General features: G+C 43.0%; 2 protein-coding genes across 5 annotated transcripts; one reads left to right on the top strand and one right to left on the bottom strand.

The window, feature by feature from the left end:
• Positions 1-99: 99 nt before the first annotated feature.
• On the top strand, positions 100-10,473 carry LOC135502101 (uncharacterized). Of its 3 annotated transcripts, none has more exons than XM_064794664.1 (17): positions 100-352; positions 2,775-2,929; positions 3,268-3,330; positions 3,682-3,714; positions 3,927-4,084; positions 4,595-4,754; positions 5,466-5,526; positions 5,764-5,849; positions 5,981-6,145; positions 6,388-6,478; positions 6,615-6,772; positions 7,055-7,217; positions 7,500-7,726; positions 7,931-8,042; positions 8,410-8,545; positions 8,691-8,823; positions 9,955-10,473. In XM_064794664.1, exons 2-17 carry the CDS (start codon positions 2,799-2,801, stop codon positions 10,091-10,093), a joined length of 2,016 nt encoding a protein of 671 aa, XP_064650734.1. In that variant the 5' UTR covers positions 100-352; positions 2,775-2,798; the 3' UTR covers positions 10,094-10,473. The 3 variants fall into 3 exon arrangements, with proteins under 3 accessions (XP_064650734.1, XP_064650733.1, XP_064650735.1); XM_064794663.1 differs by lacking the exon at positions 100-352 and adding an exon at positions 1,987-2,033 and having other exon boundaries at positions 2,772-2,929; XM_064794665.1 differs by lacking the exon at positions 100-352 and adding an exon at positions 2,017-2,033.
• Positions 10,474-11,045: 572 nt separating this feature from the next.
• LOC135502069 (uncharacterized) lies at positions 11,046-19,385 on the bottom strand. Of its 2 annotated transcripts, none has more exons than XM_064794566.1 (6): positions 19,213-19,385; positions 17,824-18,533; positions 14,322-17,525; positions 13,797-13,914; positions 13,383-13,478; positions 11,046-13,013 (listed from the first exon to the last, which is right to left on the bottom strand). In XM_064794566.1, exons 2-6 carry the CDS (start codon positions 18,352-18,354, stop codon positions 11,926-11,928), a joined length of 5,037 nt encoding a protein of 1,678 aa, XP_064650636.1. In that variant the 5' UTR covers positions 18,355-18,533; positions 19,213-19,385; the 3' UTR covers positions 11,046-11,925. The 2 variants fall into 2 exon arrangements, with proteins under 2 accessions (XP_064650636.1, XP_064650637.1); XM_064794567.1 differs by having other exon boundaries at positions 19,272-19,385.
• Positions 19,386-19,885: the final 500 nt, after the last annotated feature.

The raw sequence follows: 19,885 nt of genomic DNA, 5'->3' as shown, positions 1-19,885 counted from the left end.
CACAGCTCGGAAAATGTACATGTAGGCTACAAGCATGTATGCTAAAGCCAATCCCACATTTTGACAATGCCAGTCATATTGATCATTGACAGAACAAAGGTCTCTATTGTGCAGATAACTTGCCAGCCGGCCTGGTTCAAGGGGGTGCCCGAAAGCTGTGACGGCAAATGTATTGTCTTTGGTCATGATCGGTCGCGGTTGATTTGAACGCCAGTCGGGTGGTGTGTGAAATGCGGAGAACATCGCGGGAACACTTTCTCCGATTTCAAACGTAATACTGCCTTCAAATTTTCCGAAAAAAATCGTAACGGCTGCAGCAGAAGATAAGGCACAGTATCTGGTCCTGATAAAGGTATGGGTTGGTTTCAAAGGGTTTTTATTGTAGAAATAGTCATACAATCAAGGTGGGAATGAACTGCACAGTTTGAAATTTCAAACCAGACATGTGTGAATTATGTACATCACTGTACTTCATGTACATGCTCAACGGCAATTTTCATTGCCATCCCTAATCAAATACCATTTGCTCAAAGAAACTAAAGGCGCACGTCCAAGTCATGATGGTGAAGATGGAAGTGATCATCACTGCTGTTCTATCCTGTGATGTGGAAATATCCACAGAATTCATGAAGGTTTGTTCAATCATATGTAAATTGACGTAAATAGTTAACAGTTTTAAATTCAACAACCATTCATTTGGCGGCCACTATCCCGACTGTGGTGTAGCACCCGACTGTAACTGGCATGAAAAGGGGATACGCTGGTTATGGATGTCAGATCGTGGTTCCCTGACCTTTGCAAACAATTTCACTGGACGTAACCCACGCGGCGACACCAAGGACCGCTGGCTGATCTATTGATATGTTCGCAGTAGGGTGTCGAAGTCGGAGAGAAGAAGAGCCACTCTTCTCTTGTAGGGGGTTCACTTGGAAGTGTTTGCATTTGTTAGCCTATAAACACAAGATTTTAATCCTTCAGTCTTGGGTTTGGCGGAGAGAACTAATCTTACATAAGTCCCAGAACAATATCATATGTCTTTATGGCAATATTTATTACTGGGACCCAGTACAGTGCCGTTCTATCCAATATTCCTGGGGCTGTTGGAGAGGCTTCTTGTCTAAACAGTGCCATTCTGCCCCCTCTAAGGCATACATTGGTAACTTATCAATTGATCGACCGCGAAATGAACGCAGTTGAACACAATAATATGAATAATTCAGTGTCGGTTTCGCCGAAAAGAAGGCGATATGCTATTATCATGATAATTAGGAGACCCTGTGTGGGCGTTTGATCCAACATACTTTGATGTGATTGGAGATGGAAGTTTGCCATAGTGTCTTTAAAGGTATGATAAAGACAGCATTACGCTACCTGGTGCTATTCTGATGGACCATATTTCCAGCAAAACTTAAGTGGCAGGTCTCTCTAGTCTTAATTCACGTTGCGATTGTCCAAGTGAAAGGTAAGTCTCGCTGAAAATTTAATTGGAAAGAAATCTTGATCTTGACGTTCCTGAGTTTGACCTTTAGCTTGATCTGTCTCATGATTTCATGATTTCAAAACCGTCAGCTGGAAAAAATTGGCATGTGGGTATGTGGGTATGTGGTATGTGGTTTTAGATACTGCCGACCACCAGACCTTTTCTTTACCTCCAAACATTATAACTTCACGTCTCACTTATATGTGGGGGTTTTTCCCATGCATTGTTCTCGTGGTGTACGATAAGTTGGTTAATACATAGTGCCTAAAAACAATATTTAGTTAATGGAATCACACTTTTTTCCATTATTGTTTGCTTAATATTGCCCTACTGCCTTTTTCATGAATCAATTTTGAGCATTATGTTTACAAAGTAGTTATTATAACACGAAATATGTAGTTATTATAACACGAAATATGACTCTAAAATGCCAATTACTTGCAACTATACGACCATCACTGAAATCTTAGTGTACTAATTGCTCGCTCTAAGCTAGGTGATTGCGCCTCTACCCCAACTGACAACTCTTCTTCCCCGGAACTCAAACTTTAACGTGAGTTAATTGCAATCTTACTCTCTGCATACCAAAGTGATTTATCTAGAAATACAGTTGGACTTCACTGAAAACTAATTGTGTGTTGACGTGGTTGATGAGGTCTATGAATCCTTTAATTCCTTTGATTTTCTTGGCGAACTTGCGTCCGACAATGACCCGTTGACTTGTAGTTGCATTGCCATTGTGTGTAAACATCTATTTTCGGACGAAACTCGGTCCACTCACAAACTTTGGTCGATTTCGGTTAGAACATATCATCTCATTTAGCAAATCGTTAATGTGTTTCTTTCATCATGCCCACGACTCAGTTGGCGGGGGGGGGGGAGTTAGGCGAATGCCATTGCCACTTACTTTCTTTTTTTTCTTGAAAATGGCTATAAGTTAAGCAACTTAAACTTAAGGTTGTGACAATGTCTCAGGCCATGAAGTAGATAAGTCTACTTGCCTTGTGGCTTTTTCTCATTGTCCGCGAAATACATAATATAATATGATTGGCGTCTCGGGTCCTGTGAGGAGGGGGGGGGGCAGTTTTCACCACACCACCAGTCTCGGCCCAGTTTCCAAGTTGGCTGTGGATGTCACGCTTGTGTAAAGTGAGCCATTTTATGAAGAGGCATACCGGTACTCCTGTGTTGTGATGTCAGCTAAGTTCTTTCAAACCTTGCTAGAACCGAGTCAAAGCCAGAAAATGAAGTGTTTTTTAAAGCAGGTTATTCTCTGATCCATTCTGTACAGTAGGAGACAGGTGATGACGTAATCAAAATGGCTTCCAAAACAAACCAGCGGGAGGAAGTAGCAGAGCAGCTGCACGACTGGATGGTGAATGAGATGAAGTTCAAGCCCCAAGGACGCCATACTAATATGCCCATACCTAGCAAGGAGGCTCTCCTGGAGTAAGATTCTGCATTAATTAGAAAGTGTCCGCTGGTTACATCACTGTGGTTTAAGTTGTTACCGAACTCTGTCACGGCAGTGCCACATTCCTCTGTACATTTTTACATCCAGACTTTCTTTCTCAATGGATTCAAACCAGAAGACGAAATCATGAAATATTTAGATGACTGAATGATAAGTGAATTTCCTTATTATGCCTTCTCAAATGAGTGGTTTGCCAAACCATGCTTATTATTGCTCAGACTATCAGGCGCTCTCATGTGATGGGCTGACCTTTTCAGTGCAGCAAGAAAAAGTTGTAGGAGTCATTTTCTACAAATGTATCTTGATTTTTCAGAATATGCCGTGGACCCATGTTGGATATTTGGAAATATGTCACAAGTCATGTGAAATCATCAAGGTGGGTATGAAAGTTGCATAGATCTGCTCTGTAGGATATAATTGTGGCAAGTGAATTTATCTATATCTGTTGGCTGAACACAGTATTGTAAAATACGGCCTACTGGTCTCAAAATTTTATTCAAAAGGGCATAGGTCGGTATTTGCTGAAAAAAACTTTGCACTTTGCCAATTAAGAAATTTAGAACAGAATCCACGTGGAAAGTAAGGAATAAACTTGCCTTTGTCAAGTTTGAAAAGGAAGACATTTCAAGGGCATTAAGGTAATGAGAGAGGACAGGAAGGCATTTGCCTCCTTTGATTTCAAACATTCTTTAATCTATCTCATTTATTTCTTCCCTTACATTTCCAGTACTATCCACACCGTGAAAGGAAATCTGGCTCTGTATCCTTGAGTATTACATTAACATTTTAATCAAAATCTCATAAAGTACACCAAACCTTGTTTATGTCAGATGTAGGCAAAGATTTTATTAAAATATATTGAAGTTTTTGGTACTATTTGAAAATACCAAATAAGTCAAGTGTTGTGATCTATTACCAATAGTTTCCACCAACTTTATTTTCAATTTGGTGTTGGTTTCCTTAACTTGCCAGTCATTCTAAACCCCAGATCACGGATGGTGAAAAGGGCGAGAAGCTGAGTCTGTACGAGAAGAGGCAGCATCTACTCGTCGAGAGGGACAGGCACATACAGGAGCAGATACACCTGGAGAAAGATCTCGAGCGCAGACAGAAGGAGGTTTTAGATGCTGGTACGGTGAATCAATTTTGAAAATCTCAATTTGTTCCGCAGCCAGGAACATGGAAAATATGGGCCAAATTCATAAAGGGTGTTTAGCTTAAAACAGCGTTTAACTACTGAATAGACAGATTCTGGCCCTTGATATGAATCTTCACAGAATATGAATAGGCCCTGAAACTGATTAGAGAGAAGTTGTACATGTCTAACCCTTAAACGCCCTTTATGAATTTGGGCCTATGCTTTTATTTGACAACACATGATCTGCCATATCTGCAGAAGGTGGTGTCTGGGCTCTAGGGTTCAATGGGGAGGTTCAACTGTCAAATCGGAAGATTGGGGGTATTGCCTGACCACTAAGGTAACCTTATCTCAAGTTTGTTGCAAACCTAAGCTAGAAACAATTACAGTTGGCACTTACTATTACTAAAGGGAATTATTCTCAATTAAAGGCACCTTAAAGTCGCAAGAACCTGCTCCTACAGTGTTGCACGGTTGAATAATCTTCTATTTTAAATTCCAGAAAATGCTTACAGAGAAACGACGAATCGTATAAAAGATATGAACCATCGCAGTGCACTGCTGCAGGCCCACAGTGAGAAAATTGCAGAAGAAGTTCACAAGTTTGATGAGCTGAACAGTCGGATACGGAGCAAGATCGACCGGTATAAATCTCCAGATGAGTGAGTAGAAACGTCAGATACGATTTTAGTCCTCTTTGAGGGCGCATAAAGCTTCCACGAGGACAGAAAATCAGACACAACCAGATATAGATATGATAGTCATGAAACATATGTGACCCGTCACAGCAAAACCAGGCGCTTGTCGCACAGAAGATGAGCCAAAATGACACCAGGAGATAATGGAAGAAATTGATGTCCTCAGATTTCACAAAAGGCAGACAATAGAGAAATGAACAGAGAGTCCGTTTCAACCTGCCAAGCTCAGAGCGACATGCGCCTGGTTTTGCTGTGACGGGTCACATATTTGTTCCAGATACGTCTAACAGAGACTGATTTTACGTGCTTTGTCGTCAAAGGATAATGATCCAGATATGTCTAACCAGACTAGTCTAACCTAACTTACAGTTGATTGCATTCCGAACTCAAAGTTTTTAACAAGTTTTAAAATAGATTGCAGTTTTCCACCCCGATTCTCTGCAGGTGGCTGTGCTATCTACAGTGTCCTGTGCGAAGTGATAGATTCTTTCCTTCCACTCCAAGTTTTAAGAGGGATCCAAATGGTACCGGGTATTTCTGGTCTCCTACTCGGTGCTGCCAGGTTGCTCTGTAGGCATGGTGCAGTACTGTTTTGGGTTCGCTATATGAGATGGCAGTAGGTGGCAGAAGGTATTACTTCTGTGTGTCTTATCCCTTTTCTTTTCTCTATTTTAGAAAGTCGGGGGAGACTGTCTTCTTCAGTCGAAACGATGATAAATTAGAAAGTGCCTGCAGTGTAAGTAAAAACTGAAGTTTTAAATCAATCTGAATATAAATTTTCATCAAGTTCTTGAATTAATTTTCAAATCTATTTTTGAACTGTTTTCATATCATATTGGAAAACAGCAGTGACCACTCCGCATGTTGAACCCACGACCTCTTGATTATGAGCCCAGTGCTCTAACTAATATGCCACTGATCCCCTGCAATATGCAGAATGCACTTATGGAAAGCTGCTTCATTGTGATTTCAGAAAAAGGTTCGTGAAAGCTGTGAGGCAACCCGTGATTTCTTTCATCTTTTACTCCAAGGGAAATTCAACACAGATCCAGACACACTGTAAGTAGTTGCTTTAGACAGTGTATTCATGAAAATAAAGAAGAGGAAAGATGTTTGCAATTTCTCGATTTGTAGTACCTGTACCAATGGTCATGTTTAAAACTGTTATTGCTATTCATTTCTCTCTCTAGGCCAAAAAAGAAAGACCGCCTCTGGACTCAAGTTGAGGACGTCATGCTCAATTTCCCCATCACGCAGATTCACGCGTCGGTAATCTTGAATGCTGATGAGACGGCGCACCATCTTTCCGAGATGACAAGAAGAATCGACATCAAGGCTGATGCTGAAAAACTTAGGTAAGTATTTGAATATATAACCAGACCGGTACATTTATTGTCAACCAATGCATGGGCACATCCAGGCACTTTCGATGGGTTGGATTTCATTTGTGGGTAAAACTGACAACGTTTTTCACTGACAACACACAGTACACAGGATATCCTGTAAACACTACTCTTCTCCATCAACAGTGCCCGGAAGTGCCCATGATCAATGCTAGAAAGCAAGTCTCATAATTATCATCATTTCCCTGTTGCAGGTTTAAGTATGAAGTGAAAGAGGGTACCGGTCATTTACTGGACAAAAGCGTTCCGCCTAGTCTGCCTCAGAGTGTACACAAGCTTCTGGAAGTAAGTAAAGTCTGTGACAATAAAGACTATACCATCTTTGCCTGAACTTGTGAAGAAGTCTGCTCATTTGAAAAAATCGCCAAAATAGAAAGTTTGCATAAATTTCCTATTTTACAGTATCCCTGTGGTTTTTCAGGAGAGTCAGTCGCAGCACATAGCACGGTTCTTGGAGACCCAGAAGAGCAAAAACCAGGTCAGGAAGCTCGAGGCCAGGTTAAAGGAGTCTAAGGAAGAAGTCCAAACCATCATGGAGCAGAGCATGTATTCCAATCCTGGGGCTCTGGAGTTGGCAAAGTAAGACAATTTCGTTTATTCTGCCTCTGTGTTCTTATATCAGTTATTATGCTGAGCACCTAAGTTATGGGCTATAAGTGTGGTGTCGGTTTCTTTCTATATCAGAAATGTGCGTGGCAAAACAGTTGTGGACGCTCACAATATCAGAGTAAAGTGGCTGGGTTAATGAGTTCATTCACCATGAGTTCATTCACCCTGAATGTAAAAACTGTTAGCTATTATCGATCACTCCATTACTGTAACATTTAGTCCATTACAATGCAAGGTCCTTGCTTTCTTCAGAGTGTTGTTTGATGTGGAACTGGAGGAGGTAGCTCTCCGCACCAAGATCAACGGGCTGCAGAATGCCATCGGCGATCTCCAGGAGACTATCGTAAAATCCGAGAAGGAACGCGAACAGCTGTACAGCAAGCAGCAGCAGATACAGGACTTCAGAAGCCTTGCGGTAGGTTATCTTGTTGTGACAGTGATCCTCTTTAGCTTTCAACCCCCAGCAAAATGGCTTTCATCCCCAAGCCAGATGATGAAGAGAATGTACATGGTCCTCTGTGGTAAAAAGCAAGGCTAATACATAATACCGGGTACATTGATTTTAAAAACGAAACATTGTTAATGAGGTGTTTTAGAACACACTAAAACTACTCCAGTGCATCTCCAAGCTATATTGACCCCAAATCTAATTCTCCTTAACTTTCCAATCAATTTTCATTTGTATTTTTTTCGTCAGGAAAAGAAACAGAATCTCATCACAGTGCTAGTAAAACAGAACGTGAATGGTAAAACGCGGCTGGAGGACCAACGTCACGAGATCCAACGGTACATCCAGAACACGCTCTGCTCACACGAGGTGGAGGTCACCTCGCTCGTCCAACAACTTTACAATAGCACTCAGAAAGAGACTGCCACATTCTCAGATTTAACCTTGCCTTATTTGGCACTCGTTACTTTGGACAGGTAGGGATGCGTTTTGTATTTTTAAAAAAGAGTCTAATTGTTTTGATTTGCACTAAAAGAGGGGGAGTAATACTCCTAGTTGCCTAATGCTATGGAAACCAGAATACGTAAGCTCCTACCAGATCAGTCGTCACAGCTCAAGCAATAGCCCAGCAGACTTTAACTTTAACTTTTAGTCTAATCAGCAGTCTGCTTCTTTTTCAGCGCTAAAAAGATTGCAGTTATCAATTTATCAATTCACCGCCTGTCGGGAGGAAAGGGTGTCCTTACTCCAGTTACACAAATCTTAGATGCTCTGGAATTTCCGACATTTAAGGTAAGGCATGGTAGCACCCTAATATGGCAGTTTGTTCCCACCTGAAGGTTGAGAACAAAAGTTTGTTATGCTATCTCAATGGAAATATATTTCTCAAGGTCGGAAGCCCTGTAAATCAGATAGTTTTGTCAACGAAAGGGCAGAATCAATGAACCCGATTTGGCAAATCTGTTTGCCCTGAATCCATTGAATATTTTCCATCATCACCCTGTGGAATCATCTGCCACCTCTCCGAGCAACTTCTACCTCTCACAGTCTTTGCCAACCACCTCTCCGAGTCTTTGCCAACCACCTCTCTGAGGTCTTGGCCAGAACTGTGGTTTTGAGTTCCAAAATATTCTAAATAGCGTCCTTTTTCTCTTCCCAGGCGCCAGAATGTTTGTTGAATAAGGCCATTGAATTGAAGGAGGAGGTAGATGACCTGACGATATCTTATCAACGTCTTCATGCCAGTGGTGTTGCTAGGGAACAGGAGAACACAGCATCCGCTGAAAAGTTCAAAGGTCGGTTAACAGAATTCTGAAAATAGTGTGGAATATTTCCCATGTACGTAGATTGTGATGAGGCCTCAATTGCTGCATCAAACATATTTTGATTCTAGATATTTTTCATTTAAACTTAGTGGATCTTGTTTATTTTTCCTTCAAGATGTTTGTGACAGGATCTCACAACATGACCGCCAGGTTGTCAGCGAAGTTCTGCCCCAGATGAAACAGAAGTTGAAGCGGGCAACAGACACACTCGGACATTGTATCAATGTAAAGGATTTAGTCAACACTTGGTAGGTTTTGGATAATAATGAGTCATAAACATGCTTCCCGAAATTGGTGGCTTGCATTGGAACTAACTTTTTCCCCCTTGTCCGTCATCAAAGGCATTCAAGTGTGTTAGTCAACCATGACTATCTCCTTTGTCCCTCCACCATAAGGCCTAGTTTCCCCTTATGACATCACTATTTCGGACACTCAGCGCCCCATTTCTGGAAAGGTGTATAGGGGTAGCGCTCTTCCATGTTTCCCTGCTCAAAGCACTTTGGGATACATATCATTACCCCGGTCGCCACAGAAATCAATCAGGAGTTTCAAGGAGCAACCAGGTGCTCACCTGAACTCTAGCTGTTGGGGAACCAAGCAATGACATGGCCGGACGTCATACCCACTACCTCTTGGTCATGAGGCCGATGCTCTTCCACTTTATTACCTCTGTTTTGTTTCTTGATTCTACAACAACTTTAAGGATTAAAATCTAAATCATCACATCATCAAGGTCCTCCTGATGTGTTTCAAGGTGGTCCGGGGTTATGCACCTGCATACCTGAGCCTCAAACATGTTGAGAGGCAGCGTGTCACCAGGTCATCTAATGACACGTCATTGGCGTGTATGCGGATAAAGACAAGATTCGGTGACCGCTGCTTCTCATCATGTGGTCCCCGGTTGTGGAATGCCCTACCGGAGCACATCAGGGGGGCGGACGCGCTGCTTGCTTTTAAACGACTCCTAAAATCCTGGCTGTTCGAGGAAGCATTTCTTGGTGGGGAGGTAGCGCCTTGAGCAGGTTTACCTGGAGTTTGGCGCTCTATAAGACATTGTTGATTGATCTTGTTTGTTGATAGAAATGATACCATATAGTTACCCTGGTTGCCACAGAAATCAATCCGGGGTTTCAAGGAGCAACCAGGTGCTCACCTGAACTTGAGCATTTGAGGAACTTAGCAGTGACTTGGCCAGACGTCGTACCCACTACCTCTTGGTCATGAGGCCGATGCTCTTCCACTTTGTTTTGTTTCCTGATTCTACAAAAACTTTGACGATTAAATCATCACATCTTGTTTGTGGATAGAAATGACAGTGGGAGAATAAGGAAGATGCAAAGTGTGATAAATTTGTTGAAAATTGTTTTTTGATTTTGCAGGTGGGACCAGCCAGGCCAGGATGCGGCTCCGTGGTTGAAAGTCAACGCACAGACACTACAACAATGGAAACACAAATGGACCATCGCCGTTTCGAAACTACGCCTGATGGAGATGAACATGATGAAGGATAAACCCTAGGATTCAACCTTATCAGAGAATGACGGTCTTGCACTGGAGAAAGCGTGATCGATTAAAGACAAAAATGGACTATAGTGGTCTCAAAACTATGTCGTGGGTTTGAGCATGATGAATATTAGCCCCATAGTTATTGCTTTTCGAACTTGTTGGCTTTCTTGCACTGACACTGACAGAATTGTGTTTAGGATGGACTCCAGATTGGAAAATGATATACATGTGTATGTATGCGGCCTTATAAAAACTGCAGCTGATCCGACTTCTTAAAAAAATTTCCCAAGACAATTTTGAAGATGCTGTACAGATTTTTCCCATTTTGTTAACTGCTATGCAAATGAACTACATGTACATGTATGCTAGTATTTCATAATAAACAATTTTGTAATAAATTCTGCCTCAGTTACTTTTTTGAGATGACAGATTGGTCCTCCGTTGCACAGCCCTAAAGGGAACTTCAAATTCCCTATCCTGTTGGTGGACCTCTTCTGCCAGAGGTCCATTATCCATACATGTATGACCAAGTTACTTATGGAACAGGGAAGAACTGCTCAAGTAAACAATCTATGAATAGGCAGCCTACAAAAAAATGTCCTATGCACATTTTGATGTGCTCTGTGTTTCTCTCCATTTGCATTCGTCTCCTACAGTACATGTAGTTACCACAGGCGGAGGTCAGCCAAATGTCCTTTCAGAGGGTTTCACACAATGAGGTATTGTGGTATGTTGCTCATAAGGCTGTCAAGAGGGACAGTGGTAACACCCAAGTTCGAAATAAACATCAGTGCCTTTCACCATTCTGTCCAAGGTCATGAATTCGACTCCTGTTCGGAGCACATCTTTCTGTGATGGAGAAGGCAACACTCCTCTTGGGTCTCCAGTTTTCTCCAAAATAACACTACAATTTGCACCCAATGTTGTTTGTACAGCTAATATTGTCATTCTTTGAGCTCAGTTCTCGACCCAATACATGTATTTCAAAGAAGTTAGCATCAATCACAACAGTGAAAAAACGGATTTTGATCCATGCGTATTTATTATGCAAACACCCTTGGAAACACTTCAAGCAAAAGATATGCGTTATACAATATCATGATTCAGACACAGGTACCGAGACATAATAAGTACACACACTTGCATAGGATGTTTTTAAGCCATGCAACTGCTTGAATTTGACACGAACAGCTACAATGTAAGTACGGAATGAGACCACTTTTCAACATTCACGTCTTCACATTTATCACCATAGCAGTTTAAAAACACTCTGAGGTGCTCAGCCTTTTTCAAGCTGTCCCAATTTTTGACGCGCCTTTTCATATTTCAAGCTCAAACAGAAGTACATGTATCACGAAGTAATACATGTATCACAAAGTAATACATGTATCACAAAGTAATACATGTATCACAATTTGTAATTACAAAACCGGGAGTGTGTTTGAAATTTACTATTTTGCCATTTCAGTTATTTTTTTAGACTTTTTTAAGTGGCACAACAGTGTAACTCCTCCCACAGCAAGCCTTTGGATACTTCCTTGGAACAATTCATAGGTCTCCTTGGTGAAGATGAAGTAATTTTATCCAAAAATCAGCAATTTATCAAGAAATTAAAGCAGAACTCAAAAACTCACTCAGTATAGTTGAGTACATTCTTGAAACATTCACAAAAATTTCACCAAATACAAAAGTGAGTATCGAGGATACATTTAGATTACATTTGTATCATCGATCAAAGAACAAGCAGATCTACATGTTATTGACACTTTTGATTATACTTTTATCTGAACACCTCCTGTCTGATTTTATGAGCAGAAATTAGACCCGACCTGGAAACGAAGTTCTCAATTACCTACCGAGGTTTCCCCGTCTGCCAACATACCCGCATAAGAACAACGTGATTCCTTGTGGCGGTTATAATTAAAAAAACTGGAATACTTCGCACCACACTCACTACAGTGGTAAAACTTCCTATACTCTTTATGCGTTACTTCATGCTTACGCAAATTACTTATCGTAACAAAAGATTTCTGGCAAATTTCACACATGTACGGCCTCTCTCCTGAATGTGTTCGAAAGTGGATTTTCAAATCAGTGGCAGTGTAGAACTTTTTTTCACAGTATAGACAAGGGTGTCGGCGATCCCCAGCATGGATGCGCAAATGTTTCTGCAAATTCGAAATGTGGTTAAACCTTCTTCCACACTCCTCGCACACGTGATTTTTCTCCCCCGTATGTGTCGAATAATGCAAATCGAGTTTCTCCTTTAGAAAGAAGGCCTTTCCGCAACCCTTCACGTCGCAGAAGAATCGTTTCTCGCCTGTGTGCGTTGCCAAGTGACTCTTCAGATGAGCACGTTGGCTGAACCGGGCCGAGCACAGCACGCACTGATAGGGTTTATCACCCGAGTGGATGCGCTCGTGAACCTGCAAATGACTCAACTGCGTGAAGACTTTCCAGCAATCTTTACACTTGTACGGTTTTTCTCCGGTATGACGCCGCAGATGCCGCATCATATCCGCCCGGATGTGAAATTTCTTGTCGCATCTGGGCCACTCGCATTCGATGGTTCTCTGCGTATGACGCTTCATGTGCAACGACAGTGAAGGTTTCGACGCAAAGATCTTTTCACAAACGTCACATTTCACAGGCTTCTTTTTCGTTTTGGTGAGATTTTGTAATTGAGAGTAGGCTATCCATGATCTCTTCCTCGAGGTCTTGGGCCTGTGATCCAATGGTGTTAACTGCACCGATTGGACACTAGGAGGCTCTGTTTTAATCGCAAGCAACTCCATCGCCTGTGCGACAACTTTCGGATCCATGTCGCGATGCTTTTCATAAATGTGCATAGCGAGTTCCATCTGGTCTTTGAAGAACAATGTGTTTCTTCTCGGCGAACACAAAGAACACTGAAGACTTTCTTTCGGGAAAACTGAAAAATGAAGGAGCGGTGTTACATTTTTGATGACATATAGTCAATTCGCCAAACCCAGACATATCAGTCTGAATGAAAAGTTCTAAAAGGTAAGCATCGAGACTCTCTTGATGTGGCGAGGTTACAACACTGATGCTTGTGACATCACAGAGTCAATTGCAAGCTACAGCGGTTATCCTTCAAGAGTCGAACCCATAACCTCCTCATTATGAGCCCGGCACTCTAACAACTATACCATTGGTTGTCTGTAGCTAGAATATGATGCCTCTGGTGTCACCGTATAACAAGGGTACGTATTCCCTGCTTTTCCTAACAATGGTGACAAATACGTTATCCTTGAACTGAACTTTTAAAGCTTTGACTTACTTGCAGCAGGCCTACATAGGCTACCAGTGCCTGGTTTTCCTGGAGAATATGTGGGCAGTTGCATCTTCATGAAGTCTGGCTTCTCCACAGGCAACCCTGCAAAAACAACCATAAGCTATCACAAACAACATCCATCTCACTGAAAAACAGGTAATGTTCACAAAGTGAAAAGTTTGCAAACTTACTCCTTTCCACCTCGGCTGAGGAGAAGTCAACAAACGCTACTGTCCACTTCAATGGGGTCTTTTATTTGCGTTGCATAGGCCCGGGCTTCAAAGAAACTTGGTCTCAGGGCCCCCTCAGAGGATGAGGCACTCGGGGTCAAGCAACTTGCAAAAGGTCACAAGCATCAAAAGCCATAATGTTCGAATTCCTCCTGAAGAAGGCAGTGTGATTCTACCTAAGTGTACTCACCATACTGTAACATTGTGGTGTAGTTATTCTTGACATTCTTGAGACACTTCACGATGCTTTCGGGGAGCTTTTCGAAATCATTCGGATGGAAGTACTTGGCAACATCGACATCCTGAAACTATTTCAAAATGACGGGATGGGACTTTATTCAATAGACTGTAAGCGCTTCTTTACACCCAGTCCTGGCAATCGTTACAAAAGCCGTCATGCAATGACCCTGTGGTCGATCTTGAACTGATACGTTACAGCTGGTCAAGTGGGCGATTAGAATAGAGATACTTGGACAGAATTAAGGTGAAATTTGGTGGATCGCAGCTAAAGGTGAACTAATGCTTCGCCTCATGAATCAAGCAAGATTGGTTTCACGAGACGTCATCACCTGCCATATTGGAGGGACCGCGAAAAGAAAGCAAGTCCAAATGACCATGGCAACTTTCTATTCAGTCCAGTTAGGCACAACAAATCATTGTTCTGCCCTCCAACATGGCTGATCGTGAAAACACTCTTTAAAAGTAACATACTTACATCTTTCTCACCATAACTGTCCGCCGACATCTCATTGAATAACTCTTCCACGGCCGACAGGGGTACACCCCCGGCATTAACACTTTCCTTCACAGGTTTCGCTTTTTTACGTGATGTACTCTCTGGCTTCGCTGGTTTTTTATGTTTATCATGGGTGGCCGTCACCGCCGCAATTCTACGACGTTTTTCACCCCTCGTTTCAGTTTTTGGTAATGGCGTCTCGAAGATCGGTGCAACAGGTGAAGATGTTGGAAACATCGAAGGACTGGAAACATCCAAAGTGTTGTCAGTTGCTTTAGACATTGCGGTATCATTTACCGGTGTGGCGACTGTGTTCAAATCCTCAATGTCCATAGATGGGAATGCAACGCAATTCGAATTCAGTGCTTCCTTTGGCGCCAGACATTTTTCCGCGGCATTGTTCAGCTTTCTTTCATATTCTTCATGCCACAAATGCTCACACTCGGTAACACTTTTGGACCTCCTCCTCTTTCTGTGTGACTTCTTATGTTTTCTGTGCTTCCTTACCAAATATTCATCCAAATCTGACTCGTTTTTCTTGGTCTGGGAAGGAGTTTCTGGTTCAACAGAAATGTCTCTGTCTCCACCAGGACTCAGGGCAGGGACTTCATTACCTCCAGCATCCACAGAGAGCGTCCGAGTAACACTCGGCTCAGGGACTTCATTACCTCCAGCATCCACAGAGAGCGCCTGAGCAACACTCAGCTCAGGGATTTCATCACCTCCAGCATCCACAGAGAGCGTCTGAGCAACACTCAGGGCCGGTACTTCATTACCTCCAGCATCCACAGAGAGCGCCTGAGCAACACTCAGCTCAGGGACTTCATTACCTCCAGCATCCACAGAGAGCGTCCGAGCAACACTCAGGGCAGGTACTTCATTACCTCCAGCATCCACAGAGAGCGCCTGAGCAACACTCAGCTCAGGGACTTCATTACCTCCAGCATCCACAGAGAGCGTCCGAGCAACACTCAGCTCAGAGACTTCATTACCTCCAGCATCCACAGAGACCTTCCGAGTAACCTCTGTCAATCTGTTTTGAACCCTACTCCCTTTGCTTGAGTCTGAATCCGAGTCCCTTTTAGAAGCTGGAAAAGGTATGGCAATAGCTAGGACACTGATGACTGGAGAACCATCTCGACTTAGTTTCACTGGCTTTGACATCTTTCTTTTCGAACTAGATGAACCCTCAAGTGTAGTTTCCTTGGTGTCCAGAGGTGGCGATGTTGTTATATCTTCATCCGGCTCACTTGGTACTGGTGACCCCAGGTAATTGTGATCGCTGAAAGGAACCGGGCACCCAGACTGAGGAGGTGTTAGTGAAACTTGCCTAACAGAGGGAAGCAAGCCACGAGATCTTTTAATCGGTGCTTCCTCATCTACTGCTAATTCCACTCTCTCAATCATCGTCGACAAGTTCTTGGGTACTGGGGACGTCATTTTCTCTTGTACTGGAGCGAAACCTCTGTCAAGATGCTGAGAAGCCAACACGCTCGTGTTCTGTGTTGGGTTTTTTTTCGTAACATTCCCATGAACCGGGCAAACGCGATGGACCACTTTCGGTGCCGCAGCAGCAGATGGGATATTTTCTGGTTTTCTTTGGATGACAGGGTTGTCTAGCAACTCTGATCCCCACGTGGCTAAATTTCCACTGGTCAACGGTTTCTCGGTGGGTTGTGGATTCCTATTTGGAGGCATGATGGTGGTATATGTCACAGGCTGTCGCAATCTTGGATCAGGACCGGTCGAGATCTTTGCAGTGAAAACACTCCCAGGTGTTGGGTTGTGACTAGCACTAGTTACAGTGCCAACAGGAAGGGAGTCAGAGCCAGGGCCAATAACATGTTTGCTCGAAGGCAAACCCCTCATCAAATGGTCTCTGTTGTTGCGATGATGGACTGGCATTACCACGTGAACGACACGTGTCCGCAAGTAACCAGGCAAAGGAATCTTGACCTTGTTCTCTCCCAGGCCAACCTGCGACAGAAAATCACACTTTTTTACGTCACTGTTGCCAAGCCCACCGTCGTCTGAAGTGTCCATAGGCGGTAGTTGCTCTTGGCGCATTCCTGCCACACATCTCTTTGCCAGAAACAGCAGGGATCTTGGTGATCTTGTAGGAAGTGGTCTATCAGTGCTGTGTTTTCCTAGCTCAGCCATGGTGACGTTACCTCTCCACTCAGTGGGCGCAGAGCATTCACCATCAACATCTTCACCAGCAGGAAGCGACCTTCCAGAACCACTTTTCTCATCTCGTGACAGATCTGTCCCCATTTTCAAAACGGCTCCCAAGCGGTCGAAAAGATTGACTCGCTCTGATCTATTTCTTTTTTTAGTTGCGGATGTTAATCCTCTCGATTTTCCTTCAACTTCTTGGGTACCAGTTTCAACAGATTGTTCCATGCTGACTTGTGATGTCTCTGCTGAGAGAATGTTCACCTGGCTGATCTTTTCTACCATCGATGAATCTTCGCCTTGATTTTGTTCAGGATCAGTTAATCCATCTCTGGGGCTCTTATTGCGAGGGGCCACATCCCAATAAGTGTTATTCATTATCTTATCCCTGAGGCTGAGATGTATTTCAGGGTCCTTGTCTGCAGGGCTCTCTTCTAAGGACTCGTTCTCAATGTCCTCATCTCTGGGCCTCTTCTTAAGCAGATCCTGACAAACAGAGCTCTTCTCATTAAGACCCCGAACTCTTTCTGTAGAGGCTCCATCGGCTGTATCCTCAATGCCTCGGAACGCCATGCTCCTAATATCATGATCTTCACTCGGGCTCCCCTCTTCCAACACGCATGGTGACGATCCCAAAACATCAGTTCCAGTGTCGATACTAGACTCTTCCTCAGTCTGGGATGGCAAATTAAAATTTGGTCCATTTGGGTCACTCATCTGCCTTGACTCGACATTCTCTTGCTCTGGCATATCCGATTCGTCACGTCCAGACTTTAGTTCTTCCCGGGCCGAAAATGTCACTTGGTTCTTCTGGCAGATTTGTTTGCACAGGGACTCAACGTGTGTGATGATCGGGACAATAGTCGGTGAGACGCCGCCATCTCTGGATCGGGTGTTGCTGTTTTGACCATTCTGGTCGCCCAGGGAAACGCTTGTCCACGACGCAATCTGTGGGTGGTTCTCTATCAATCGGTTACCACGGGGGCTAGTGGTGGCACCGGACGACCCCTGAAAAACATAAATTTGGATGCCTTTAACAGGACTGACGTTGGTGGAAGAAACGAAAAGTAAATTAGACAAGATAATACTTCAAATTTTAGAAACTGCTACCTGTAGCTGTATCAACAAAATGAATATCTTATATTTGTTCTTGACTTAGATGGTGCACAATATGCACATTTTGTAAAATGTCCAACTTAGAAAGTCTTAAAACCTTTTTTTCGAACACCCTGTATCCATCCATGAACAATATGTACCAGTTTACAACTTCCACTCATAAAAGCTCTGGTGACATTTACAAACTTACACTACTCTGAAATTGTGGCGATTGGGGGCACAATAGGTTCCGTGCGGACAAAATCAAACTCATCGTCTTGGACTGCGTCTCCTCCAAACTCTGTGTCCTCTGTTGCTCCGTGGCCAAAAGGTCACAGAGTTCTGCAACTACAGCACTTGGCTCTGTTGTCTCAGACTGGTCTTTTAGCCTCTGCAGACTCTCCAATCTCTCTCTCAGTTCCGCAATTTGCGACTCTGCTTCCTGATTCTCATGGTTCATCTGCATTTCCATTTTTTTCAAAAGTTCGTCTTTCGTCAGAAGTTCATTCTGTAGCTTCGTGATATCTGCCTGAAGGCCCGTAATCACAAATTTTTTCTCAATAAGTTCACTTTCAGATTTTATGATGATTTTTTTCTGCCTTTCCAACTCCTTGTCACAGTGTTTCCAGCAGTCTTTGCATATAAGTTCTTTTAGTCGTGCGACTGTCGATGGTAGTTTTGGGCGACCACGTTTTGTAACGCTACCAGAGGCAGTGACACCACCTCTCTTCTTGTTTACCATGATTCAATGTTCGACACACCATTCGCAAAAAAGTATTAAGTGCCAACTGTGGTTGGGCGTTACTTTCCACTAGATTTCAAATCGCTACACAACTTTTCAATAGGCAACGTCTTCCGTCTCATAAACTACATGTAATCGCCGCTCACTCTCAGGAAATAGCCACACTACCAACACTTTACCTGAAAATATATATGATAGCACACGCTATACTGACGTTGTCTATGAAATTGAAAATAGCAGGGGTCAATGTTTGAATAGTTAGTGTTTCTTCTAAATAAAAATAAGATGGGCAGGCGGCACAGCATCCTGCCCCTCCTTGCTATTTTTCTGATCCAATGGCCTTTTCTATTACAATCCAATTCTGTTTTGTTAACTCAGCCCATGAACCCAGCCATTTTCTTTGCCTTTCTTCCAATTTCTGGAAGGACAATTAAGGCTTTTCTCAATTAAATATTTCTTCACTCATGTTAATGGATAATACACAGTGACAGAGTAGCTTAGCTGTCTCTTTATTTTCGGCATCTCAAGAAGGAAGGAGAGACATCGTTTCTTTATGACTCAGCGACGTTTACTACATGTAATAGCCTAGTAGTGGGTGTGATGCTACTGTGCTGAATCACCTTAAATTTCCAACTTGTGCAAAAGATACTTATCTAATTTATCTTAGTATAAATGCATCATAAATGTAAGAGCACACAATAATACGTGCCCTCTGCAAATTAATAGCTTCAACAACACGCAAATTGAAGCTGTGCGCAAACATGCCTCATTCCACGCTTCCCCGCCATGATGGCATTTCCCCAGTAGTACTCCCATCGCACGCATATCGCATGCATCTCTACGCCATCGCAAAAATACCTTCACAAAACCTTCTCAATTACCATCTCTTGCCAGTCTTGGCGTCACAAATTACTCACAAATAACAATGTCACTAACGGCATTCAGTTTCGTTAAACTGAGGTTACATAATCGAGAGCAATTATCACAAGAGGAAGTTTTTCGCTCCGAATAATCTAACCCAATAGTATACACACTTGGAAATGTACATGACAATGGTGAGTGTATTCAATGCACGTGAAAAGTGAGGAGTGGTCGGGTCTTCGGAAATGATATTAAGCGCTTCCACTGCAGCGCCATCCTTACACTCCTACGTATTATTTAAAATGATATTTTGGGCCTATTGGGGTGTGAGTGTGTGGTGGTGGTGGGGGGGGGGGGGGTGCATGGATGCATTTGACCGACACCTAGGCTAAATCACGGGGACCATACATCTCCCTAATCAAAACGGCATTTTGTTACTTGGCAGTAGGACTCGGGCCATTTACTCCACCAAAGGCGGGGACATGCCACCTCCCCACTCATATCGAAGTTAGATATGGAAATGTAGTAATTTGGACCGGAACATTTACAACCAAAAGTCATTACTGTGTCATACGACTGACTGGTAGTCAAACTCGAGGATGCTCGCCGGTAGTAGGGAGCCCGATGATTTTTTTCTGTCGGAACTTGAGAATCAAGTCCACTGCCAACA

Source organism: Lineus longissimus, chromosome 18, assembly GCF_910592395.1.
Source record: "Lineus longissimus chromosome 18, tnLinLong1.2, whole genome shotgun sequence".
In the NCBI taxonomy this organism is placed as follows: Eukaryota; Metazoa; Nemertea; class Pilidiophora; order Heteronemertea; family Lineidae; genus Lineus; species Lineus longissimus.
Note: the sequence above shows the minus strand (reverse complement) of the source record. Positions and strands in the feature narration are given on the sequence as shown.